Source organism: Hylobates moloch, unplaced genomic scaffold (assembly GCF_009828535.3).
Source record: "Hylobates moloch isolate HMO894 unplaced genomic scaffold, HMol_V3 SCAFFOLD_1, whole genome shotgun sequence".
Lineage (NCBI taxonomy): Eukaryota > Metazoa > Chordata > Mammalia > Primates > Hylobatidae > Hylobates > Hylobates moloch.
The window spans coordinates 9,539,026-9,562,936 of NW_026652276.1; the positions used below are offsets into that span (position 1 = coordinate 9,539,026).

Consider the following 23,911-nt stretch of genomic DNA (forward strand, 5'->3'; position numbering starts at 1 on the left):
CTTTCACTTGAGCTGTTTCGCACCTAAAATAACATGAATGCTTGGGCCAATAGGCAGAAAATTTAGGTTTAGGTTTCAACTGTTTAGGTTTTCTTTTACTTTTAAAGCTTAATTTGCTTATTTTCTAAAATTACTTTAAACTTTGCAATTACATTATATTTATCTCCCAGAGAAGACAGTCGAGAGGCATTAACTGAGCAAATGTTGTGTCCTTCTGAGAAGGACAGGCCAAAGTTCAGGTGGGCAGCTGTCCCCTGTCTAACGGAATCATCTTTTGTCAGAAAGTTTTTTCTTGATATTTAAATGGACACTACTTAAATTTATATTTCCACCTGATTATACCCTATTGTTAACAAGAATAACCAAATACTTATTACTGTGAGCAAAATCTCAACAAAAAGAATTTCATTTAAATTTTTTTTGTTCGGTGAGGTGGTATTTGGATCCAAGACCTGTTACACTGTATACTGTCCTACTCCATGGGTTAATCCCCCAATTAGAGTTTAGATAATGACCTAAGATTGCAGTTCTGGCATCAGTCACTTATAGATCCGAATGAAATCAGTGCCACATTCCCTATAGATGGGAAACCAACTGGAACTCCAGCCCCCCTTCCCCTGTGTGATGAAGCTGGGAGAAATGATCGTGCCAAGTGAGAAAGCAGAGAATCTGGAGGGCGGAAACGCAGCTCATCCAGCTTTTCAGAAGACCTTTATAGGCAAAGTAAAGTGAAAACAGCAGAAAAGTTCCTGGACACAGTCCTTTAAGAAACAAAACCCAGTAGGAAGAAAGGTCAGAGCAGCGGTTCAAAGGAATCAGAGCGCACAGCTGCTGCTGTCCAAGGTTGCGGGCCGGCGCCACTTGTGCCTGCCAAGCTGGAGGCAGTGCCGGGCAGCAGAGGCATGCGGGCCCTTCCTCCACCCAGCTCCCCACTTTCACAACTCAGCAGCAGAGCCCCAACTCTGTAGTCCCACAGAGAAATTCTAGAACTGTGACAAACACAAAACCAAAGGAAACAGAAAAGGAAACATGCTTAATTACTTAACCCAATTTGATTTTTTCATTTTCTGATTTTGAAAAGTAATTCCTGGTTATAAAAGGAGAGCGCAGAAGCTGGTGCATGGCTGTGGCTTCATGGCCATGGGGGTCAGGGAGGAAGCCCTGTGTACTCAAGAGAGATACTTGTGGGTCAGAAGTTTGCGCTGCATTCTCTTAAGCTGCCTATACCTGCTCAGAGCTTGGACTCAGGTGTCACAGACATTGTGAGTGGTCAGGGGCAAAGAGAAGTTCTTAAACATTGCATATAGGTTTAGGCCAACCACAGAGGTCAGGTAGGGACACAGTATGTTTGACACAAGCAAAGTCTGGTATGGAATTCCCCCTGCTCAGATGAGGACACAGCTAGCTATTCTCACTAACTGGTCACTGAAGGTGCTGGGTCTTTCAGGCATCACTGTGCATAGAGATTACCTATTGCCCATGACACAGTTACCTGGAATGGGGTTTTGATGATCACACAGCTTCTGACTCAGAATTTCCTGGCTCTGATCAACTCTGTCTTCCTCTCTATTCACTATTCTCATTTATGGAATGGCAGAAAACACGTACATGGTGGTTCTGATCACCTAATGTGAATGGTAGGCAAAGCTGTACTTCTGAAGAAATAGGCTGTACAATTCTCCTGGAGCAGGTGGAGCTAGGGTCTTGCTCAACTATTCTAGGTTTCAGTGATCCAGAGAGTACTGTCCTGGGGCAGGGGAGAGGAGGTGCCAGGTCTTCCTAGGTAGGGCCCCCACATATTGAAGGTGGCTATGACAGATAACAGCTCTGGCTTTCCTTTGGGACAAGAGGGCCCATCTAGGCTAGCTCCCTTTGTAGCAGGAGCAAAGGGTCTCAGACAAGGTGATTTCCACCATGGGGTGGAAGACATCACTGTCAACTGATAAGCTCAGCTACACTGGGGGAACTAAACTTGGGCCACAGGCAACAGGATCTTCAGCCCCTAGAGGATATGGCTGCACTCAAAGCCTAGCCTGGTCTCTTCCCTTTTGAGAGGTTAGTTTTCAGGGTGGACAAGTTGAAAACATGAGAGGAACTCTCAGTAACACTTGGTAAATACCAGAAATCCTAGAAACTTTTGGGTTTTCCTGGATAGCTTTTGCTCCAGAAGTGCCAATACCTTTGTGAACATCAAGTAGGCACTTTGCTAGAAGTGGAGCCCAGAAATTCTAGAATGCACCTGTGGTGCTGCATTCTAGGGCGGATGGTGGGGATATTCCTCTGACCTTAGGGCAGTCAATGAGCAAATACCAGAATCATGTCCTAGGGCATGGGCTTGGGAGGCAGGAAGGCTCAAGCTAGTATAGGTAGAATCCCAAACTGGACCGCCAAATTTTAAAAAGCTAGAAAGGAAGTGGAAGTCCAGATATGGCTGAAGAAGGAAGATGCGCAAATGAGCAGAAGATCAGAGATGGGAAAGAAGAGAAAGAAACCTGGCAGAATTCATGAACCACAGTGTGGAGGGCAGAACTTACTCATGCTTGGTCTCTTATTAACCCCTTTCTCTGAGGCCTACTGCAGTGTCCATCAGATAATTAGTGCTCAGTATATACACACTAAAGGAATGGATTCTCACGGTTACCTATTGAATGTGCCAGGTCCAGGTACACAGAATGGAAGGGATGTTTTGAGATGAATCTGTCCAGTCCCTTCATTTCACAGATGAGTCTAGGGAGGTCTGTAGACACTTAGTAACTAACCAAGAGTGGTGCAGTCAGGATGACAGGGAAAAGCTCAGACTCCTCCTCATCTCCCTTTGCTTTTCCATCTCGCAGACTCCCATAGCTATCTTGTGACGGGCAGGTCAGGACCAGATTGGCTCCCACCTTTTAGAACAGGGGTTGAAAACATTTCCTCAAAGGGCCTATAGTAATAGGAAATCGTCATGCCACTCTGCTGAAGTAGTGTGAAAGCAGCCACAATACATGAACAAATGCATGTGCCTGAGTTCCAATAAAACCTTACAAAAACTAGTGGCTGGTGTGGGCTGAGTTTGCCAAGCCCTGCTTTAGAACAATCATTTGAAAGCAGGCATTTTGCCTCCTTTCTTTCTGAAGCTGAGTATCTGTCAGTTACTTATATAGCAGAGCCACTCTGGGATGAGGCCTCAGATGAACACCTGTGTCTTCCTTTGGCTTCTCTTTCCAGAGAACATGTAATAACAGAGAGCACACAATTTTCCAGGGAAACAAACAAATAAAGCAAGAGAAAAGAAACTAGAGATGGATTTTTACCTTTTGAACCAAGTAGACGCTTGTGGCCCTCTCAGCAGCCACTTTATCCAGATCAGATCCCTCCGGAACAAAGTAACTCACGTCGGCAATGTGAACTCCCACTTCGAAGTTGCCTGTAAATGCACGAGAAGGACTATCAGGCTGGCGTGGAAGGCCACAGCATTCCCTCCCAGGAGTCCTTTCCTAGAATGTATGTCACTCCCAGAGGCCACAGGACCTGCAGTTAGGTGACACATCCAGTCTTGCTTGCTTCCTTCCATGGCCACCTCCCCCTGTGACCTGTACTACTGTCGCTTTCCTCATTGTATAGCAAAAGATGATGAAATTGTTCTTGTGAATAAACAAGATTAACCACTTTCCCAAGATGTTTCCCATTTCTAAAGGCTTCTTATCTTTGAGTAAACAGAAGAAGATATGGCTCATTCTGGGTGATGAACAAATCCTTTTAGGTCACTAGAAGTGAATTAATCCCCAAATCCTGCAGATGCAGCCTCTGAAAGCTCTGCCCTTCCTTCCCATTCCCTCTGGCCATTGCCCTATTCAGCCCACACCTGGCTGCCCTACCTCGCCTCTGTGCCCCCTCACCTGGCCCTCCACACTTTGCTGTGATCTTTCTAAATGTGGGTCTGGGAAAGGTACTCTTAGCCTGTTATTCATGTCCTTGCAGGGTCACACCCCAAGCAACCTCAGCCCCATCCGTCACATGCTCTGTATGCAGCTGTCATGGGAAACCTCTTTCCATTCCTTGAACAGATCTTCCCTCAAGCCATTTAGATGTTGGCTTGGCTCATACTTTTTCCTAGGCTTGGGACAGTCTTAACAGGATCTGCCTATCATAATCTTCCTTACTTTATTTGGGTCAACTGAAAGAGAATCCCCAAACGAGAAGAGGTTCCTCTACCCCCCTCCTCCCATTTCCTTCACCTGTCTGCCTCCTCCAACTCCCCATCACCCCCCAACCGTTTCCTCCACCTGCACTGTAAAGCACCTACTCCACACCTGTTGCTGCTTACCGTGGTCTTTCTTCAGAGCTCTCATCACTACCAGATATCACGACATATCTCTATTGGCTTGTGTGTTTGTTATCTGTCTCTCTCCCTACCGTGTAAGCTCCAGCAAATAAGGCCTTTTGTGTAATGTTCACTGTTGTACGCCCAGGGCCTGGAAGAGTGCCTGGCACATAGTAGGTCCTCAAGAAGTACTTGTTGAATGAATGAATCAACAAGCAGTTTGTCTTTTCCCTCTGGTAAAGGACCCACTTTCTTTTTCCTTTTAGGACTGCTCCTTCCCTTCCTGGTGGAGCTGTCTTTTAACAGGCCCTGCCCTCCCTACCAGGTTTCAGAGAGTTGGTCAGATGACCAAGGCTGTTAGAACTGTACCTTAAATGAGGGAGGGTAGTTAGGTTATAAAGTCAAGATTTATTCTTGATCATACTGTAAATCATCTATCAAATATAGTGTATGTGAAAATAAAAATAGACACATACATACAAGAGTACATACATATGTACATACTTACATATACATGCAAGTGTGTATGAAAATGTACAAAATGTACAAATTACAAAAAAAGAGTATACATGTAAAATAAGTATATAGGCTGGGCATGGTGGCTCATGCCTGTAATCCCAGCACTTTGGGAGGTCGAGGCTGGCGGATCACTTGAGGCCAGGAGTTTGAGACCAGCCTGGCCAACATGGCAAAACCCCGTCTCTACTAAAAATAAAAATTAGCCAGGCGTGGTGGCACACACCTGTAGTCCCAGCTACTCAGGAGGCTGAGGCAGGAGAATTGCTTGAACCTTGGAAGCAGAGGTTGCAGTGAGCTGAGATTGTGCCACTGCACTTCAGCCTGGGCAACAGAGCAAGGCTCTGTCTCGAAAAAATAAAATAATAAAATAAGTATACAGTTTAAAGATACACAATGGGCAGAGAGAAGCACATGGAAGATACAGGCATAGTGTTGAATTTGCTTCAGTTGAACAATACACTTGATAAATGATATGAACTTCAGGAAAGAGGGTCTCTCTCCTGGGATCCCAGGCACTAAGGACCACATAAACCTGGAGCTTCCAGGAAACATCTATGCTGCATAATCATGCCAATAGAGAAAATAATAGTCTAAGAAAGAAAAGAAGAATTATGACCTCATTTGAACTTCAGGATCCAGCTGAGCCTGAAACTAGTCTACCTGTGGACTTGGCTGTTAATGAGTGGATCAATTCCCTTTCCATTATGACTCACTGACAGAGTCTTGACTCATACCCAAGTTGGCTCAGAAGAACTTATTAACACAGTACCATTTGCTCCTTTGGTGACCTGAATGATCAGTCCTAAGGTATCACACATTTTATCTGCAAACTGTGTAGCTACTTATTATCCTCCTACTCCTTCACTGGGGGATAATTCTTCCCTCAGTTTTTAAAATGGAAAAATGCTTAAACATGGGGTGCTTGAAAAAAGGGGTTCAGGCAAGGAAAAGAATTTAAGATTCCCTATTCTTCATCTGGTGTGACACTCAGAGACCACCTTCCTACAGGGCATTCTTTGGGTTTTTCCGCCCAATCCTGCAGCTGTAATACATAAAGGAATACTTAAGTCCATTTAAGAGATCCTGGCTGCTATGGGGTAACATAACAGATCTGTTTCCCACAGAGGAGAGGACTGTCTGGAAAGCTGAGAGGAACCAGCATGACTCCAAGCTTAGCTGCCTCGTTCTGACAGGCACGCAGCTGTGTCGCTGGGTCACTGGGAGCAGTGAAACCTGCCCTGCGATCGAGGAACTGAACTTTACGTGAATTCAGCCAAGAGTCTCAGACGGCTCAACTTCCAGTTTTGGTATTTCAAGTATCTAAAACCAACACTTAGAGAAGGTAAAATAAAGTGTCTTCTTTTGAAGTCAGCATTATAATATATTGGCCTAACAGGTAAATATTGACTGAAGGACAAGAGAGAGGATTATTACATCATGATATAAACCATAATTTTAAATTCAGTCTCTGTGTTACTACACATGAACTTTCTGTCCTTAGTCAAAATTGACAAACTGACAAAGAGTCCATTACAGGAGATAAAATATGAAGAAGGCCAATCAAAACATATTCAAGAGGCTTAAATTTCACTCAGAATTCCCAGCAGAGCCTCTGAAACCAGCAAAGAGAAACTCTCTTATTCTCTGCTTTGGACCTTTTTTATGGAAACCCTAAGTAAATATTTTATTATATATGTTTACATAATGTGAACTTGCAGAACTCTTGAGGTGGTGGCACTGAACTTTTTATTCTATGAAAGAGAAACTATAAATCCAAAAGTTACATGGCATATGCTGCCAAAGTGTTTAAGACAAATTTGATATTTTAAAAGATACTGTCTTTCATATAAAAGCATTCTTTTAAAATATTTTTAAATTTAAAACTTTCACCTGCCAGAGAGTAGGTGAGTCTGTGTGTTTAAAGAGCAGTTAGAACAGAGAGACGAAGGATCCCCCGGGCAGCTGGGTCTGGCTCACTTTGTCCAGGGTCCACAAACTTAGATGAGTACAAACACTCCTTTGAATGAACTTGACAGGACATCAGAACAGCTTCATCCAATTAAAACACTAATAGATTATAAAGCGGGATTCAGAAACCATCTCTTTGAAGCCAGCCTTCCAACCAGTGCAGCCACTTCCCCACAGTGTCCCTGCCAGGTGGCCCCTGCTATATCCTCAAGGGTGGGAAGTTGACATCTTCTTGAAGCCACCTGCTCTCTTTCTGAAGAGCTCTGGTAGGGGAAGTGCTTCCTCACATGGAACCTCTAGTTTATGCCCGCACTAGACATCCATGAGTGGGGACCTCTCCATTTAAGGAGCTCTCGGTCTAATGGGGCTGGCAGATACACCCGTGTGATAACTCAAGTGTACAGGAGTAAGCTGAACTGCAATCAGTGAGGACATCTGAAAGTGTTTTGTGATCCATAACAACTACATAAATGTAACATAGACAATGATGACCATAAAAATAATAAAGACCTGTAATCCCAGCACTTTGGGAGGCTGAGGTGGGCGGATCACCTGAAGTCAGGAGTTCGAGACCAACCTGGCCAACATGGTGAAACCCCCATCTCTACCAAAAAATACAAAAATTAGCCAAGTGTGGTGGCGCATGCCTGTAGTCCCAGCTACTTGGGAGGCTGAGGCAGGAGAATCACTCGAACCTGGGAGGTGGAGGTTGCAGTGAGCCGGGATCACGCCACTGCACTCCACCCTGAGCAAGAGTGAGACTCCGTCGCAAGAAGAAGAAAAATAATAATAATAATAATAATAACAATAAAGAGAGCAGGAGTGATCATTTATTAAATGTCTCCTCTGTGCTAGGGGCTCCATACACAAGCTAACTTTACAGCTATGCAAATCGTTTTGCACAGATGAATTATCTGAGATGCAGAGAGTTTCTCAGTCACTTTTCCAGTTACCTGGCTAAAAAGTGAGAAATCCCAGATTCAAAACCAGGTTGGGTTCAGATCCTTTGCTCCTTTTATTACCCCTCGCCATACACTGTCACTGCAACTCCAGAACAAGATGATACAACCCAGTTTTTCATCTCAATGGGCCACAGCTCAAAATCCCTCCCTATCTCTCACAACTCCATGGAAGCCACATTCTCCGCTTTGGATTCAGAAGTCCTGGCAGAGACTCTTTCCAGCCATGTTCACAGCCACACTCCTGTCCCTGCAGGCTCTTTTGGTTCCCGTTGTCAGTCTCCTTAACCGCTTGTAGCAGGGCCTGATTATAGAACAACCACTAAGCCATTAACTCCAGTTCTATTTAATTAGATGAACAAGCTCTTTAAAATCTAAACCACTCCCTTCTAAATTTCTAGCTTACAGTCATTTTTAGCTGGTAGTACAGAGACTGTCTGAACGACTCAAGAGGCCTGTGCCAGGAATGAGCACAACCAGGGTGGCCACCTACTATAGGTGGGGCCTTCCCTTACCAGTAGTGAGATAAGGCCTTCCAGACTTGGGTCACTTCATTCACTTTTACCCATTGCTGAGACTGGACAGTGGTCACAGTGGTGACAGAGGCTCTTCTTGACATCAGTAGGACACTCCTCACATAAAACAATATTATGTGTTGTGACAGATATTTGTTACCCCCCCGTCTCCCCACTCCCTCCCAATTCACAGGTTGAAATTTAATCCCCAATGTGATGGCATCAGGAGGCGGACCTCTGGGAGGTTATCAGGCCTCAGAGGTACATCCCTCACAAATAGGATTAGTGCCTTATAAAAGGGACCCCAGAGAGCTCTCTCATTCTTTCTACCATGTGAGGACGCAATGAGAAGGTGCTGTTCTATGAACCAGGAAGTGGGCCGTCACTGGACACTGGATCTGCCAGCATCTTGATCTTGGACTTCCCAGCCTCAAGGACTGTGAGGAATAAAGCCGTTGTTTTAGTTCTTTATGCCACCTAGTCTACAATATTCTGTTATAGCAGCCTGAATGGACTAAGGCACATGTGATGCCTGGAAAGCCTTTTAATATACTTCATCAGCAAAAAATAACTGCTTTGCCCAGGTCACTAATAACCTCTGTGCACTAAATCCAAACCTTTGTAGGCCTGACCTTATAGCAGCATCTGAAGCCTGGTGATTCTGCGCCCTCCCCACCCCAACACCTTGAGACACTCCTCCTTAGCTCTGGGCCCCACTCTGGGTGTCTAAGCTCCATGTCTGCCCCTCTTCAAGTTTCTCTGCCTCTCCACGTCCCTTGCGTGTGGCGTGCCAAGCCTCCGTGCTCTGCCCCAGGCTGCCTTCTCTTCTAATTCTACCCCTTCTCTCTGGATTGTCTCATCTACTTCCAGGGATTCAAACCTCATTTCTGTGCTTTGGTCTTCTAATTGTATATCACCAGCCTAGACTTCTCTGAGCTTCAGATTGATGTATATAAAGTCTACTGAGAATTGTCACTCAGCTGTCCCACGGTCACATCACACTCATACCTCCATAAGCCCCTACTGTCAGCAAAACAATTTCTCTCCCTGTGTTTCCTGTCCCAGGAAGTGGGATCACCTCCACTAAACCAAAAGTGATACCCATGCTTGCCTAAACCAAAAACAAACCTGGGACTTTCTCAGGCCTGTGTCGATCAATCATTCTGACTCTACCTTCCATACATCTCTCACATCTGCCCATGTCTTCCTTCCCCCCATTGTGACCTTGGCCAAGACCACCATGGTTTCTTCTAAGAAATATCTAACAACCTCCTATCGCTCTCCCTGCCATTTCTCAAACTCATTTTCCATAGTGAAGACAGTGCCCTTTCCAAACACAAATCTGCCTGTCACCTCACCATCTACACCCTCCAGAGGCCCTGCTGCCCTGAGCACGCAGCCCAGACCTGGCTTCCGTGACCTGCCTGGCCTGGCTTTTGCCCACCCCTCTCATCCCATGGTCTTTTTTTTTTTTTTTTTTTTTTTTGAGACAGAGTCTCGCCCTGCTGTCGCCCAGGCTGGAGTGCAGTGGCGCAATCTCGGCTCACTGCAAGCTCCGCCTCCCGGGTTCACGCCATTCTCCTGCCTCAGCCTCTCCGAGTAGCTGGGACTACAGGTGCCCGCCACCACGCCCGGCTAATTTTTTGTATTTTTAGTAGAGACGGGGTTTCACCGTGGTCTCGATCACCTGACCTCGGGATCCGCCCGCCTCGGCCTCCCAAAGTGCTGGGATTACAAGCGTGAGCCACTGCGCCCGGCAATCCCATGGTCTTGTTTCTTCCACTCCTCCCCTGCACACCATCCTCTATCACCACTTCACAAGGAGCTGATACCAACCCAACTGCTCATCATGTAGGTCTGCTCTATGCATGTTTTGACTTTCCTGGCCCTTATCCCTTAAATGACAGTTACACCCCCAAGACACTGTGATGGGGCTCCCATGCTCACACCCAGTGGGCTCCCCACAGTTCTCTCTATTCCTCTTCCTGGCAACTCCCACTGATCCTTCAAACTACCACCTAAAGTCACTTCCTCCGGCAGGTCTGCCCTGATGACCCAGACCAGGCTCAATCCCCTTCTGTGTCTTCCTACAGCTTCTCAACTCTTTCACCCCCATTTATTACATGCGGATCATGAACTACCTCCTGACTCTCTGTAATCAGCATGATGGGCAGGGAAAGGGCTGGGCCCACAGTGATTGACATTTACTGAATGAAAAAGAAAGTAACAAAAAATATAGGGCAGGCTCCCTGCTGCTCTGGGCTGAAAGGATTGTAAACCCTGTCTAACTGCCCATGCAGGTGCTGAGCCCTCTCCATACCAGGTCTGCAAGAGAGCACCCAGCCTGTGCCTGCATATGCATACCTCAGGTGACTTAAAATTCACTGCTGTCTGGTGAAGCCCACTACGTCCTCAGGTAAAGTGGCAATTATTTTTTTTTTTTTTCTCTCTTTTAAAGCCAAAATACGTCTCCCTAGAGTTTCCACTTATTGGCTCCAGTTCTGGCTCAGAAGGGTGCCCAGAACAAGCCCATCTCCTTGGAGGGCAGCAATCTGGCTAAGAGAAAGGAGTGAAGCAGGGCTAGGTGCTTTTAGGGTAGCACCAGCTTTAATTACTGAGACAGCCAGCATATGGCCGCTGGGACTTTTCTCCTTCAGGCTAAACAACCACATGGTTTGGCTTTCAGTTACCTCATAATCTTCCTAATAACCATCTTCATTCATTCAATCAGCCACGCAACAAATACTTACTAAGCTCCTACTATGTACTAGTCCTTTTCTAAGCACTGGAGACATACAAGAAAACTGACAAAGTCCCTTCTCACGTCAAGCTTCCAGTCTAGTGGGGAGAGAAAGGCAACGAGCAAACAAACAAACGACAAGATTACTTAGATAGTAAAAAGAACTTTGGAGAAAATAAAACAGCGAATGCCTGGAGCCTATTTTAGAGTTCATTAGTAATGAAAAGGTGTCTCTGAGGAAACAGACTGAGACCTGTGGGTCCAAAAGAGACCACGTCACGTGATGACATGGGGAAGAGCAGCCCGGGCAGGAGAGCCAGAGCGAAGGATGGGGGGTGGGCGCAAGCTTGCTGTGTCTAAGGAATAGAAAGATGGCTGGAAAGCAGAGAAGAACTGGAAGCAGGGAGGCTAGTGAGGTGGATGGGACCTGAGGGGAGCTGCCCCGCTGGGTCAGGATGAGGCATTCTTTACTTCAAGTGCAATGGGAAGCCACCGGGGAGTGCAAAGTGGAAAGGTAACTTGAATGTACCACACTCACTTTCTCACTTTGCCACCTCACCCACTCTGCAGACCATGGCTCTATTAATGCCATCTGCAGTCATACTGAACAAAAACAAAGAGTCAGAAGACCACAATCAGAAGTACAACCTGCTGGACACTCTGACAGATAGAACAGATGTTGGATTTCCTGTCCCTCAGGTTGGTTTCCATCCAGTCTATGATGGGAACACAATGCTCTGGCTTGGGTCACCCCTCTTGACCCTGTGGCCAGTTTTCCCAACACAGGAGCCTCAACAGAGATACAAAACAGTATTCTGGAAGCTCAGAAAGGGTAATCCAACCAAGAGGGCTGAGTGAAAGGGACGTTCCGCTGTTCAAACGGCACCAGCAATGAGGGGTCTTACTTAGGGCAGCTCATGCAGCTAGGATGCGGGCCCTGGCCTTAGCATGATCCTACTGAATTTTGGAGACAGACTCAATTGGGCTTGGATCACCTTGTGGCCACACAATAAACTCCACCTTTTACTTGGGATAACCACATTCCCTCTGAGAAACACTGATTGGGTTGCTAGGTAAGAGGGACAACTCAAACGCTGGCATCTTCCAGTTCCATGTGGTATTCGTTATGTAATCTCATACAAAAGCTGACCACCAGTATAGCAAGCCATGGCAGCACTCCATGGCCATGACGTGGTGATGGTTTGAGGATATTTTACAAACTTAAGAGAAGCTGAAGTGAAAAAAAAAAAATCTGGGATAAGTAAATCTGAATGAAATGCAGGAACCCACCATGAGGAGAGGGTAGCATAGGATGACTTCTTCTTAGGTCTCCCCAAAGGTCAGGATTTGAAGAGTCTGGATTTTCTTCTTCTTTTTTCCTCTTTGCCATCCAGCAAGAGGTTAATGAGGACCTTTAGTTGCAAACTCCTTAACTGGTGAGCTCATCTTCTGGAACTAAGCAGCTTCAAGAACCTTTTCCCTTCATTATTACTAAGGGCTCTATCAATCTGCAAGTACTCAACTAAACTGCCCACACAGCAATTTTTGTCATGTTCAATGTAATTCTCAGGAATCTAAGTTTAAATTTATATGAACAGCATGGATGAGGAACACCCAGGTAGTAAATTCCACTTTTTCTCTTCCAAATAACTTGAGCAATGACCTTCCTCATTAACAGGAAAGAGAATGAGGAGCTGAACTTGCGAGGCTGGTGCACTCAACGTCTGGGAATTTCCAGGTGTTTCAGCATTGAGTGGGGAAGGCCCAGGTCAGCCGGTCAAGCCTGGGACACAGCACAGGCTCCAGAGAAGCTCTGAAAGCAGCAGGGCAGGCGCTTGGTCCTTACTCAAAGCCAAAAGACAGTGAAGTCCTAGGGACTGCAAAGGACCCTAGAAGGTCATTACAAAGTGAGCAGGTCAAAGTAACAAGGGCTGGGGTACAGGTGGGTTGGGAATGGAGCAGGACCGGCTGTGGAATGAGGGATACAGGGGCTAGGTGATGGGAACAATGGGTTTCATTATACTCTTCCTTCTACTTTTGTGCACGTTCAAAATTCTTCATCCACACAAAAAAAGAGAAGAGGCAGGACTGAAGCCAAGAAAAGAGAAAAGTTTGAAAAGGACAAATCCAGTTCAGTAAAAGTAGCTCAAAGTTTTAAAACAACAACAAGCCAATAGAGGCAGAAGTTGGAGGTTACTGCTAAGAAAGAGCAGAATAAAAATGTCCTCAGTGATGAGATTTAGAGGCAGCAGATACAGAGATTGTTCCTTTATCCGTTACATACTTTTGTAATGTTTTCAGTTTTCAAAGGCGGGAAAAGCAATAAGGATAAAAAGTATAAAATAAAAAATGCAAATCCTGCTTTAAAATATCTGGAGAAAAACATATGAAGAAGGTAACAATGGTTTTGAGTGATAGGATTTTGAATTTTTCTTTTTGCTTAGATGTAAACTTTAATTCTTGAATCATATGTGTGTTACTTGGTAAAGAGTCTTGGATTTTTAAAATAAAACACACCAACAAAACGCTATGTCCACCCCAGCCACCTGTGTACCTCTTGACTTCCCAGCACACACCAAGAAACAGCACTACTGGCCAGCCTGGGCAGGAGGCAGTAAATTGATTCCAGCTTATTGGTCAATTCTCCTGGTGGATTATGGTGACTAAAGCACTTTGCAGGCAAGCTCTATAAAGGTGAACTTAGTAAATGCAGTAGCAGAGAACTGGGCATACTCCTTCTGAACAGGAAACAACTATTTTCATGCCAGAAATGTAACTGCAGTAGGCAGCAAGTCATGGCATGTGTCGTCATCTCTTTTATGGGCTTCGGCACGTATGGCCAGCATGGGGACCAAGTCTTTCTTATGTCTGAGGCTGTGCAGGGAATGCGTGTGTTGAATCCCAGCAAAATGGTTTCCCCCAGGTCTAGGTCTAAAAACAGAATTGTAGCATATTTTCATTCATTTGTGGATTCTTCTATTTTTTAAAAGTCCCAGCCAGGCGTGATGGCTCATGCTTATAATCCTAGCACTTTGGGAGGCTGAGGCGGGTGGATCACCTGAGGTCAGGAGTTGGAGACCAGCCTGACCAACACAGAGAAACCCCATCTCTACTAAAAACACAAAATTAGCTGGGCCTGGTGGTGCATGCTTGTAATCCCAGCTACTCAGGAGGCTGAGGCAAGAGAATCGCTTGAACTGGGAGGCGGAGGTTGCCGTGAGCCGAGATAGCACCATCGCACTTCAACCTGGGCAACAAGAGCAAAACTCCGTCTCAAAAACAAAACAAAAAAAAAGTCCCTCTATTAACAAGACATAATTACTTGTCTCTACCAGCCAAATATACAAGAGATATATAATTTTCAATGTTTTAAAGAAATATAAAACAACTATGTGTATTAAAATGCCTATAAACTAAATGTTAACTGTTAACTGCTTAATCCAATCCCAGCATTCCTTACATCGGAAATTGAAACAACTTTCATATTTACCTAGAATTCTGAAAAGCAAAAGCTCACTGCTTTATATTCCGGTGACAAAAACCCTTAGTGGCCTTTCTCTCACACTGGAGATACCTTTTGGGTTGTTATTTTCTCACCATGCCCAATTAGCTCTTTTGGATCCAATCACTCAGTTTCACTTATTAGTTTATTTGCGTGAAAGGGAAACCACTTCTGACTCCCCAAGACGTCACAAAAGTTAACAAGAAATTATATACATAATTTATGTATGCCTGTGGTATGAGAATCTGCCATACTGGTGGTCTCATAATAATGGCATATTGACTGCTTACTTTTTAAAGCACTTCATTATATTAATTCATTTAATCTTCCAATGCTATGAGACCAATCTCTTTCTGCAGATAAAGAAACTGAGACCCAGGGAGGTCAGACACCTTGCATCAAGTCTGACTCCAAAACCAGAGCTCCTAACCACTGCATTATGGACATTATGGAGATTCGCCCCTTAGCATCAGGTACTTGACAAACTCATACTTGTTTCTTTTTCAACACCTGTAGACTACAAGCACTCTCAATTTAATTTTAAAAGATTACACATTCATTCTGCAGAACAAACATTTTAATAAGTAGAACAAGTAAGTAGACATAGTATGATTTTCAACATGACTGAAAGTAATTCCTTTACAGAAACAATAAATATTTGTTGAAATGAAAACCTTGTCAAGTAGTCTTTTAACTACTGGTCACTTTCTATTTCTGAGCTGTCCATATATCAGTTAGTTATAACTCAATTTCCTGGGTTTTTGTTTTGTTTTGTTCTGTTTTGTTTGTTTGTTTTTGAGACAGGGTCTTGCTCTGTCACCCAAGTTAGAGTGTAGTGGCACGATCATGGCCCACTGTAGCTTCTACCTCCTCAGGCTCAAGTGATCCTTCCACTTCAGCCTCCTGAGCAGCTGGGACTACAGGCATGCACCATCATGCCCAGCTAATTTTTTAATTCTTTGTAGAGACAGGGTCTCACTATGCCGAGGCTGGGCTCGAACTCCTGGGCTCGAGCAATCCTCCCACCTCGGCCTCCCAAAATGTTGGGGTTACAGGCGTGAGCCACCCCACCTGGCCTTGAACATGACTTTTGTATTTTGTAATAGATATGGATGTGGTATAGTAGGGGAAAGATGTCCTGTCCTCACGACATATGCTCAAGTTCACTTGTAGCCTCTCTCACTAAAATGGAGTTAAGACTCTTCAGATGCAATATCTCCTGGATGATAACAATAGTTTTATTTATTGTGGCTGGCATATAAATACACTCAACTATTTCTTGATTAAATGAATAATCTTCACAAAAGTTCTATGAGGTAGGTACTATTAATATTTACATTTTACAGATGAAGACATTCAGACTCAGAGAGGTTAAATGATTTGCCCAATGTCACACAGTCAGTAAATGGCAAAGCCAGGATTAGAACATTATCTGACTCCAGTAACAATGTGCTCACCTATCATACCAAAGGACCACATGGTGGTGCAGCCTTTTCCTAAGGCTAACTATGATTAACAATGTTTCAATCATTATTACCATTACCAGTATCTCTTAACTTTTTGTTTCATGACAGCTATATTGAGATTTCATTAACATACCACACAGTTCACTCAGAGTGTGCAACTGAATGGTTTTTAGTATAGGCACAAAGTTGTGCAACCACAACTACAATAAATTTTAGAACATTTTCATCACCCCAGAAAGAAGGCCCATATCTGTTTACAGTCACTCCCTATTTCCTCCCAACCTTCCCAGTCGCAGGCAACTACTAATCTATTTCTGGTCTCTATAGATGTACCTGTTCTGACATCTCATATTAATGGAATCATACAAAGTGCTCTTTTATGGTTGTCTTCTTTCACCTAGTTTATTTTCAAGGTTCACCCCTGTTGTATCATGTACTTCGTTTCTTTTTATGAATGAATAATATTCTATTATATGGATATACCATATTAAATTATCCATTCATTGGCTGCAGACACATTTGGGTTGTTTCCATTTTTTTTGTACTCCTTCTTTTTTTAAAATAAGATTTTTTATTAAGGCATGAAACACATAAAGCATACAAACATTAAGCATACAGTTCAATGAAGTTTTACAAAGCAAATATACTTAGGTAACCACCACCCAGTTCTAAGAAATAGAACGTACGCAGAATTCCAGCTTTTCTCATGCCTCCTCCCAGTCTTTACACTCACCAAAGATAATTACTTTTCTGACCTCTACATAATCATTGATCCGTTTCACCTTTCTTTGTATTTTACATAACTAGATTCATATGGTATATGTCTAGTTTTTGTCTGGCTTCTTTTGCTCAACATAGCATTTTTGATATTCATCATGTTGTGTTTTGAATTTGCTTCACTCTGTTGCTATATAATATTCCATTGTAAGAGTATACCCCAATTTATTAATTTTATTGTTAGCAGGCACTTAGATCGTTTTTGGTTTTTTGCTATCATGAGTGATGGTGCTATGAACGTTCCTGTACATATATACACCTTTATATGGGGTATATACTTAAGACTAAAACTGCTGGGCCATGAGTTATGAATCCACCCAGCTTTATTACATATGTACAACGGTTTCCCAAAGTAGCTGTGGCAACTTACACTCCTACCAGCAGTATATGAGAGTTCTAATTGCTCCACACCCTCACTAACATTGTCAGCTTTAAAAACTTTTAGCTATTGTTGTGGGAACATAATAGTATCTTATTGTGGTTTTCATCTCCATTTTCCCTCTGGACTTCAGATATTTTCATGTGTTTGACCATTAGTTATCTTCTTTTATGAAGTGCCTCTTCAAGTCTTTATATAATATATTGGTAAGAGTCATGTGCTGGATATATGTATTACAAATATCTTCTCCCACTCTGTGGCTTGCCTTTTCAACAATTTTTTTTTTTTTTTTTTTTTTAAGACAGAGTCTCACTCAGTTGCCCAGGCTGGAGTGCAGTGGTGCAATCTCAACTCACTGCAACCTCCACCTCCCGGGTCAAGTGATTCCCATGCCTCAGCCTCTCCAGTAGCTGGGATTACAGACGTGTATGACCACGCCCGGCTAATTTTTGTATTTTTAGTAGAAAGAGGTTTTTACCATGTTGGCCAGGCTGGTGTCGAGCTCCTGACCTCAAAGGATCCACCTGCCTGCACCTTCCAAAGTGGTGGGATTACGGACATGAACCACCGCACCCTTTTCAACAATCTCAATGATGTCTTTTGATGAACGGATGTTCTTAATTTTAATAAAATCTAATTTATCAGCCTTTTCCTTTAAAGCTTACACTTTTTGTGCTCCACTTAAAAAATCTTTCCCTGCACCAAGGTCATAAGGTTATTTTTCTTATGTTATCTTTAGAAGTGCTAATGTGTTACTTTCATACTCAGATCTACGAGCCACAAGGAATTTATTTTTATGTGTGGTATTAAGTAGAGGTCAAAACCAATTTTTTCCCCATACGGATATCCAACCAGTCTAGTACCATTTATTGATAAAACCTTCTTTTCCTCACTACACAGCAGTAACATCTTTGCTAAAAACCATGTGGTTGTATATATATGTGGGTCTGTTTCTGTATTCTCTATTCTAGTCTTAACTTGACTTCTGAGCAGCAGCTGAACATTTATTATTTCAGCATAACCCTTACGACAATTCCATGGCAATATTTTTGGTCTCACTCTGTCACCCAGGCTGGAGGACAGTGGTGCGATCATGGCTCACCGCAGCCTTGACCTCCTGGGCTCAAACGATCCTCCCGCCTCTCAGCTTCTTGAGTAACTAGGACTATAGACGTGCACCACCACATGCAGCTAATTGTTGTAATTTTTGTAGAGATGGGGTTTCACCATGTTGCTGAGGCTGGTCTCAAATTCCTGGGCTCAAGCAATCCTCCCATCTCGGCCTCCCAAAGTGTTGGGATTACAGGCGTGAGCCACTGTGGCCCATGCAAATTTTAATCTTTCTAATTTTATATTAATAATAACTTTCACTAAACACTTACTTTTTGTCTAGCATCATTCTAAGTGCCAGGGATTATCTCATTTAGTCTTCCCCATAATTCTGAGTTAGATATTATTATCCCCCTTGATATCAGGGAACATTGAGGTAAGAAGAGGTTAATTCTCTCCTCTGAAATATAGACTGTGTCCCTTCTCATTTTGTTGTTATACAAACTACTTTTGTGGAAAAGGATCAGAAGTATATGCAACTTTAGGCAGTTAGTGTAAATATCTTTAAAGCTAAGTTGTGTTTATGCAACAAAGGCATAAATGAAGCTTAGCTCTTTTAGTTTTTCATATACTCAGTGATTTGGAACTGGAAGACACTTGAGAAACTGTCTAGTTCAAACCACCATTTTATAGCTGAGGAAAGAGAATTTCAGAGAAATCACAGAAATGCCCAAATTTCCATGATGCAGTAGAGGCAAAGATGAGACAAGAACCCAGTTCTCCTGCTCCTATTGCAGTGCTCTTTCTGGTATACCACAACTGTCTCTCATCACGCAGTGAGTGTGTTGGATCACTGGGACTTCTTAACTGGCTTCCAGGTTTACCTTGGTGCCAGATACTTGAGGATGGCTGACTGGTGAGTGCCAGATTATCTTGGCTTTCATGAGCAAGGAAACTGGAACCAATCAGTAGAGCTGGAAGCTGATGAACACACAACAGTCCAAATTCGGTTTAACAAGGTGCACTGAGACATCCATGAAAAAGAGAATTTCCAAAGCCCAGACCCCACAGAAATCAAGCTAGCAAGATTTGAATGGAACATAGGAATAAGACTTAGAGGGTGGAGCTGCCTCTCCACTTAATCTTTCCACTTAGATTCTGTGTCCTCAAAAAGGAACTCATTGGCAAGCATCCCAGAAGCCCACTTCCATGCCAGAGCCCTCGCATGACTATTCAGTTATTTGGATTTTTTGAGTCAAGGTACAATTCAGTAAAAAATGATCATACAACAAGGACAGTTAAAATTGTTCACTCACCGTCCGGGTGCAGTGGCTCACGCCTGTAATCCCAGCACTTTGGGAGACCAAGGCGGGTGGATCACCTGAGGTCAGAAGTTCGAGACCAGCCTGGCCAACATGGTGAAACCATGTTATAAAAATACAAAAATTAGCTGGGTGTGGTGGCAGGTGCCTGTAGTCCCAGCTACTAGTGAGGCCGAGGCAGCAGAATCACTTGAAGCTGGGAGGCGGAGGTTGCAGTGAGCCAAGATTGCGCCATTGCACTCCAGCCTGGGCGACAGAGCAAGACTCGGTCTTAAAAAAAAAAAAAAAAATTGTTCACTTGTCAGTGCCCCAGATGAATGAAGAAGACATGCATTTCCTTATGAGCTGACAGATCTACAGAATTTCCCATTTCTCTTCCCAGGTTCATTATCAAGGGCCCTACTACAAAAATAAGGTTTGACTGAGATCAAGTACTTGAGTTGCCTGGGATCTGCCTGAGGTTGGAATGTCCTCTGACATAAAATACTGCAAGAGGAAAATATTCAGTGTTCCAAAATGGGGATTAGAAATGACTTCACAAAGCTGGGCGCAGTGGCTTACGCCTGTAATCCCAGCACTTTGGGAAGCCGAGGTGGGTGGATAACCTGAGGTCAGGAATTCCAGACCAACCTGGCCAACATGGTGAAACCCCGTTTCTGCTAAAAATACAAAATTTAGCCAGGCACAGTGGCGTGTGCCTGTAATCCCAGATACTCAGGAGGCTGAGGCAGGAGAATTGCTTGAAACCAGGAAGCAGAGGTTGCAGTGAGCCAAGATCACACCACCACTCTCCAGCCTGAGTGACAGAGCAAGACTCCATCTCAAAAAAAAAAAAAGAAAAGAAAAGAAATGACTTCGCATGGAAGAGGAAGGTAGTAGTAACAGCATTTGAAGCACTGGGCATCATGAAGATGTCAGAGACAAAACCCAGAAATGTATCCAAGCAGAAAATTGCCCTGAAGTGGAATTTTTCTTTTCTTTTTTTGAGACTGAGTTTCACTCTTGTCACCCAGGCTGGAGTACAGTGGTGCGATCTCAGCTCACCGCAACCTCCACCTCCCAGGTTCAACTGATTCTCCCACCTCAGCCTGCAGAGTAGCTGGGATTACAGGCGCCCGCCATGCCCAGCTAATTTTTGTATTTTTAGTAGAGACAGGGTTTCACTCTGTTGGCCAGGCTGGGCTCTAACTCCTGACCTCAGGTGATCCGCCCGCCTTGGTCTCCCAAAGTGCTGGGATTACAGGCGTGAGCCACTGTGCCCAGCTGGAATTTTTCTTTTCCAAGATCTACTGATGAGTGATCAGGGTTCCCCTCTAAAATACAAAGCACAGATTTTATCCACTTCAGTGAGCTGAATCCTAAAATGTTGCGTTTCAAAAGGATGCCCTTCCCGAAAACTGAAGACTGTACCATGGGAATCACCTCACATTTAATTAGGAAAGTTTAATCTGTTAGCTGTTGGAAACATAAACATATGTAGCTTAAAAATAAGATCTACATGCACCATTTAATTTAACAAAAAACTATGCTTAAAATCTACATATACAGTTGACTTTCATTTTTAAACTGTCACCTGATTTCTGAATTCCGGTCCCTTGGCATTATCTCCATATACCAACTTAACCTCCCAACTACATTCCCAAGAGATGAAAATTAAAAACAAACTTTCTTTTTTTTTTTTTTTTTTTTTTTTTTTGAGATGAAGTCTTGTTCTGTCACCCAGGCTGGAGTGGAGTGGCGCGATCTTGGCTCACTGTAGCCTCCGCCTCCTGGATTCAAGCAATTCTCCTGCCTCAGCCTCCCAAGTAGCTGGGACTACAGGTGTGTGCCAGCAGACTGGCTAATTTTGTATTTTTTAGTAGAGACGGGGTTTCTCCATGTTAGCCAGGCTGGTCTCCAACTCTTGACATCAGGTGATCCACCCGCCTCAGCCTCCCAAAGTGCTGGGATTACAGGAATGAGCCACTGTGCCCGGCCTAAAAACAAACTCTAATTTCCAATGTCTCATCAACATGGCATTAAGATCCATCTGCTACCGAAGGAATACTTAGATTTTTTTACTATCAAATTTCTATTTCTTTTCTTTTTTTTTAGATGGAGTCTCGCTTTGTCACTCATGCTGGAGTGCAGTGGTGTGATCTTGGCTCACTGCAACCTATGCCTCCCGGGTTCAAGCGATTCTCCTGCCTCAGCCTCCTGAGTAGCTGGGATTACAGGCGCGTGCCACCACACCCAGCTAATTTTTATATTTTTAGTAGACACGGGGTTTCACTATGTTGGTCAGGCTGGTCTCGAATCTTGACCTGGTGATCTGCCCGCCTCGGCCTCCCAAAAGTGCTGGGATTACAGGTGTGATCCACCACGCCCAGCCCTCAAATTTCTATTTCTATTTCTCCCAACTTATAGGTGAGCACTGCCACTGAAGACATACTTGGTGTTTGCTTATTTATTTATGTTAGAGACAGTCGCACTGTATTGCCCAGCCTGGAGTGCAGTGGCATCATCTTGGCTCACTGCAGGCTTGAACCCCCAGGCTCAAGTGGTCTTCCCACCTCAGCCTCCCACGTGGCTAGGACTACAGATGCGCATCACTATGCCCAGCTTGCTTATTTATTTATTTATTTATTTTTCTGTAGAGACTGGGTTTTGCTATGTTGCTCTGGTCTTGAACTCTTGGCCTTAAGTGATCCTCCTACCTTGGTCTTCCAAAATGCTAGGATTATAGGTGTAAGCCACTGCAGCTAGCACTGTACTTGGTGTTTAAAAGGCGTTTCTTAACTGGTAAGACTATTTGCCAATATAACTAAAGGGAAAAAAAATTTGGCTCTTAGATCACAAATTTTGTTTTACTACCATGTTAGGGTTCATTCAGGAAGTTAATTTTATCAGAAAATCAGCACTTATTGAATTTGAAAATAGCAAGGATACAGGCAGGAGGGAGGTGGAGGAAATGACAAGATAAAATGAAGACATGAGTTGCTGTGGAGGCCTGTAGGGATGAAAAGAGAAGAGCAGTGCAGACCACGCAAGACACCTGGCAAGGAAATAAGAGGAAGGAAGTGAGCCTCACATGGGCCAATTCACAGAGCTGGAGTAACAGCAGCATGAACATAAGATAAATCCAATGATCTTATAGGTACCACTGAGACATGACAGATGGAGTGAAACACCTGAATGGAATAAGGGAAAGGTATGCCCAATTCCAAAGAAATAGACTTATTTTAGGAGAGAAAGTGGATGAGACTTATATGTCAGGATATAAACCCACAGGCAACCCACAAAACAAGGACAGAAGTACATGGAAATAAAGGGGCAAGGCAAGAACCAGAAAAAGGAGTGCAACACTGAAGGTATGCAATAGGTTGCCTGGCTAGATCTGACTAGACCAGTTTTAAAATGCAGGGTAGCAACCAGGAAGTAGAGATATCCAAGGTACTCAGGAAGTAGAGATATCCAAGGTACTCAGGAAGTAGAGATATCCAAGGTACTCAGGAAGTAGAGATATCCAAGGTACTCAGGAAGTAGAGATATCCAAGGAACACCCTGCTCCTAGGAAATAAGCAAAAAAGAGAATTAAATCCAGAAGTAATGATGGTTATTGCTATATCCAAGACATGAAGAACACTTGCTGGTAGGAGAAACAGGAAGAATGCATTCTGCTAGGAGGAAAGGAAAGTTCTGCAGAGGTTTATGTTGTTCTTAGGAGATTTCATTCAACAGAAGGAGGCAGGGAGGCAAGACCTTGTAAGTAGAAGGAAAGGAGCAGGCAGAGGCCTGGAGGTAGGAAAGGGCACAGGAGATCAGCAGAGCCTGCAGTGACCAGCCCCCACTGTGTGTGTGTTAAGGGAAGCAGCGCTGGGAAGTGGGGTGGCAGGAGAGGAGGCTGAGGACTAATCTTAAAGGGCTTTGGTAACAAAGATCTGCTAAAGAACTGCAGACCTAACCCATAGGTACAAGCAGGTTTTCAAGCAGAAAAGCTACCTGATCTGGTCCTTGTGTGTGCCATGTAGGAAAGATAACTAGACAGCAAGGTGGATGGGAGACAGTGAGGAGGGAGGGAAATTACTGAAAAGACCACGACAACAGTCTGGAGAGGAAAAGGAATCAAATGTGATTCCAAGATTACTTTGTAAAACTTTGGTTGATTAGATGCCGGCCGATGCCATCATAAAAGCAAGGGGCAGAGAAGAAACAGGCTCAGAGGGACCCTTGTCCTGCTGCCCCTCCAGCTCTCCCTCCCAGGAAACTCCCAAGTTTGGTCTTGAACTCCTGGCCTCAAATGATCCTCCCACCTCGGCCTCCCAAAGTGCTAGGATTACAGGTGTGAGCCACCACGCCCAGCCTGAAACCTCCAAGTATAGATCACTGCAACCTCTGCTCCCACACCTCGGAGGCTGAGAATTACTGAAGA

The 23,911-nt window shown here is 44.0% G+C and overlaps 1 protein-coding gene across 1 annotated transcript in view; it reads right to left on the minus strand.

The window, feature by feature from the left end:
• DIS3L2 (DIS3 like 3'-5' exoribonuclease 2) overlaps positions 1 to 23,911 on the minus strand; it is a 480,187-nt gene that overhangs the window by 221,288 nt on the left and 234,988 nt on the right. The window contains exon 13 of the mRNA XM_058429965.1: positions 3,294 to 3,406. Coding sequence (XP_058285948.1) covers positions 3,294 to 3,406 — 113 coding nt within the window. The remainder of the gene's footprint in view (positions 1 to 3,293; positions 3,407 to 23,911) is intronic.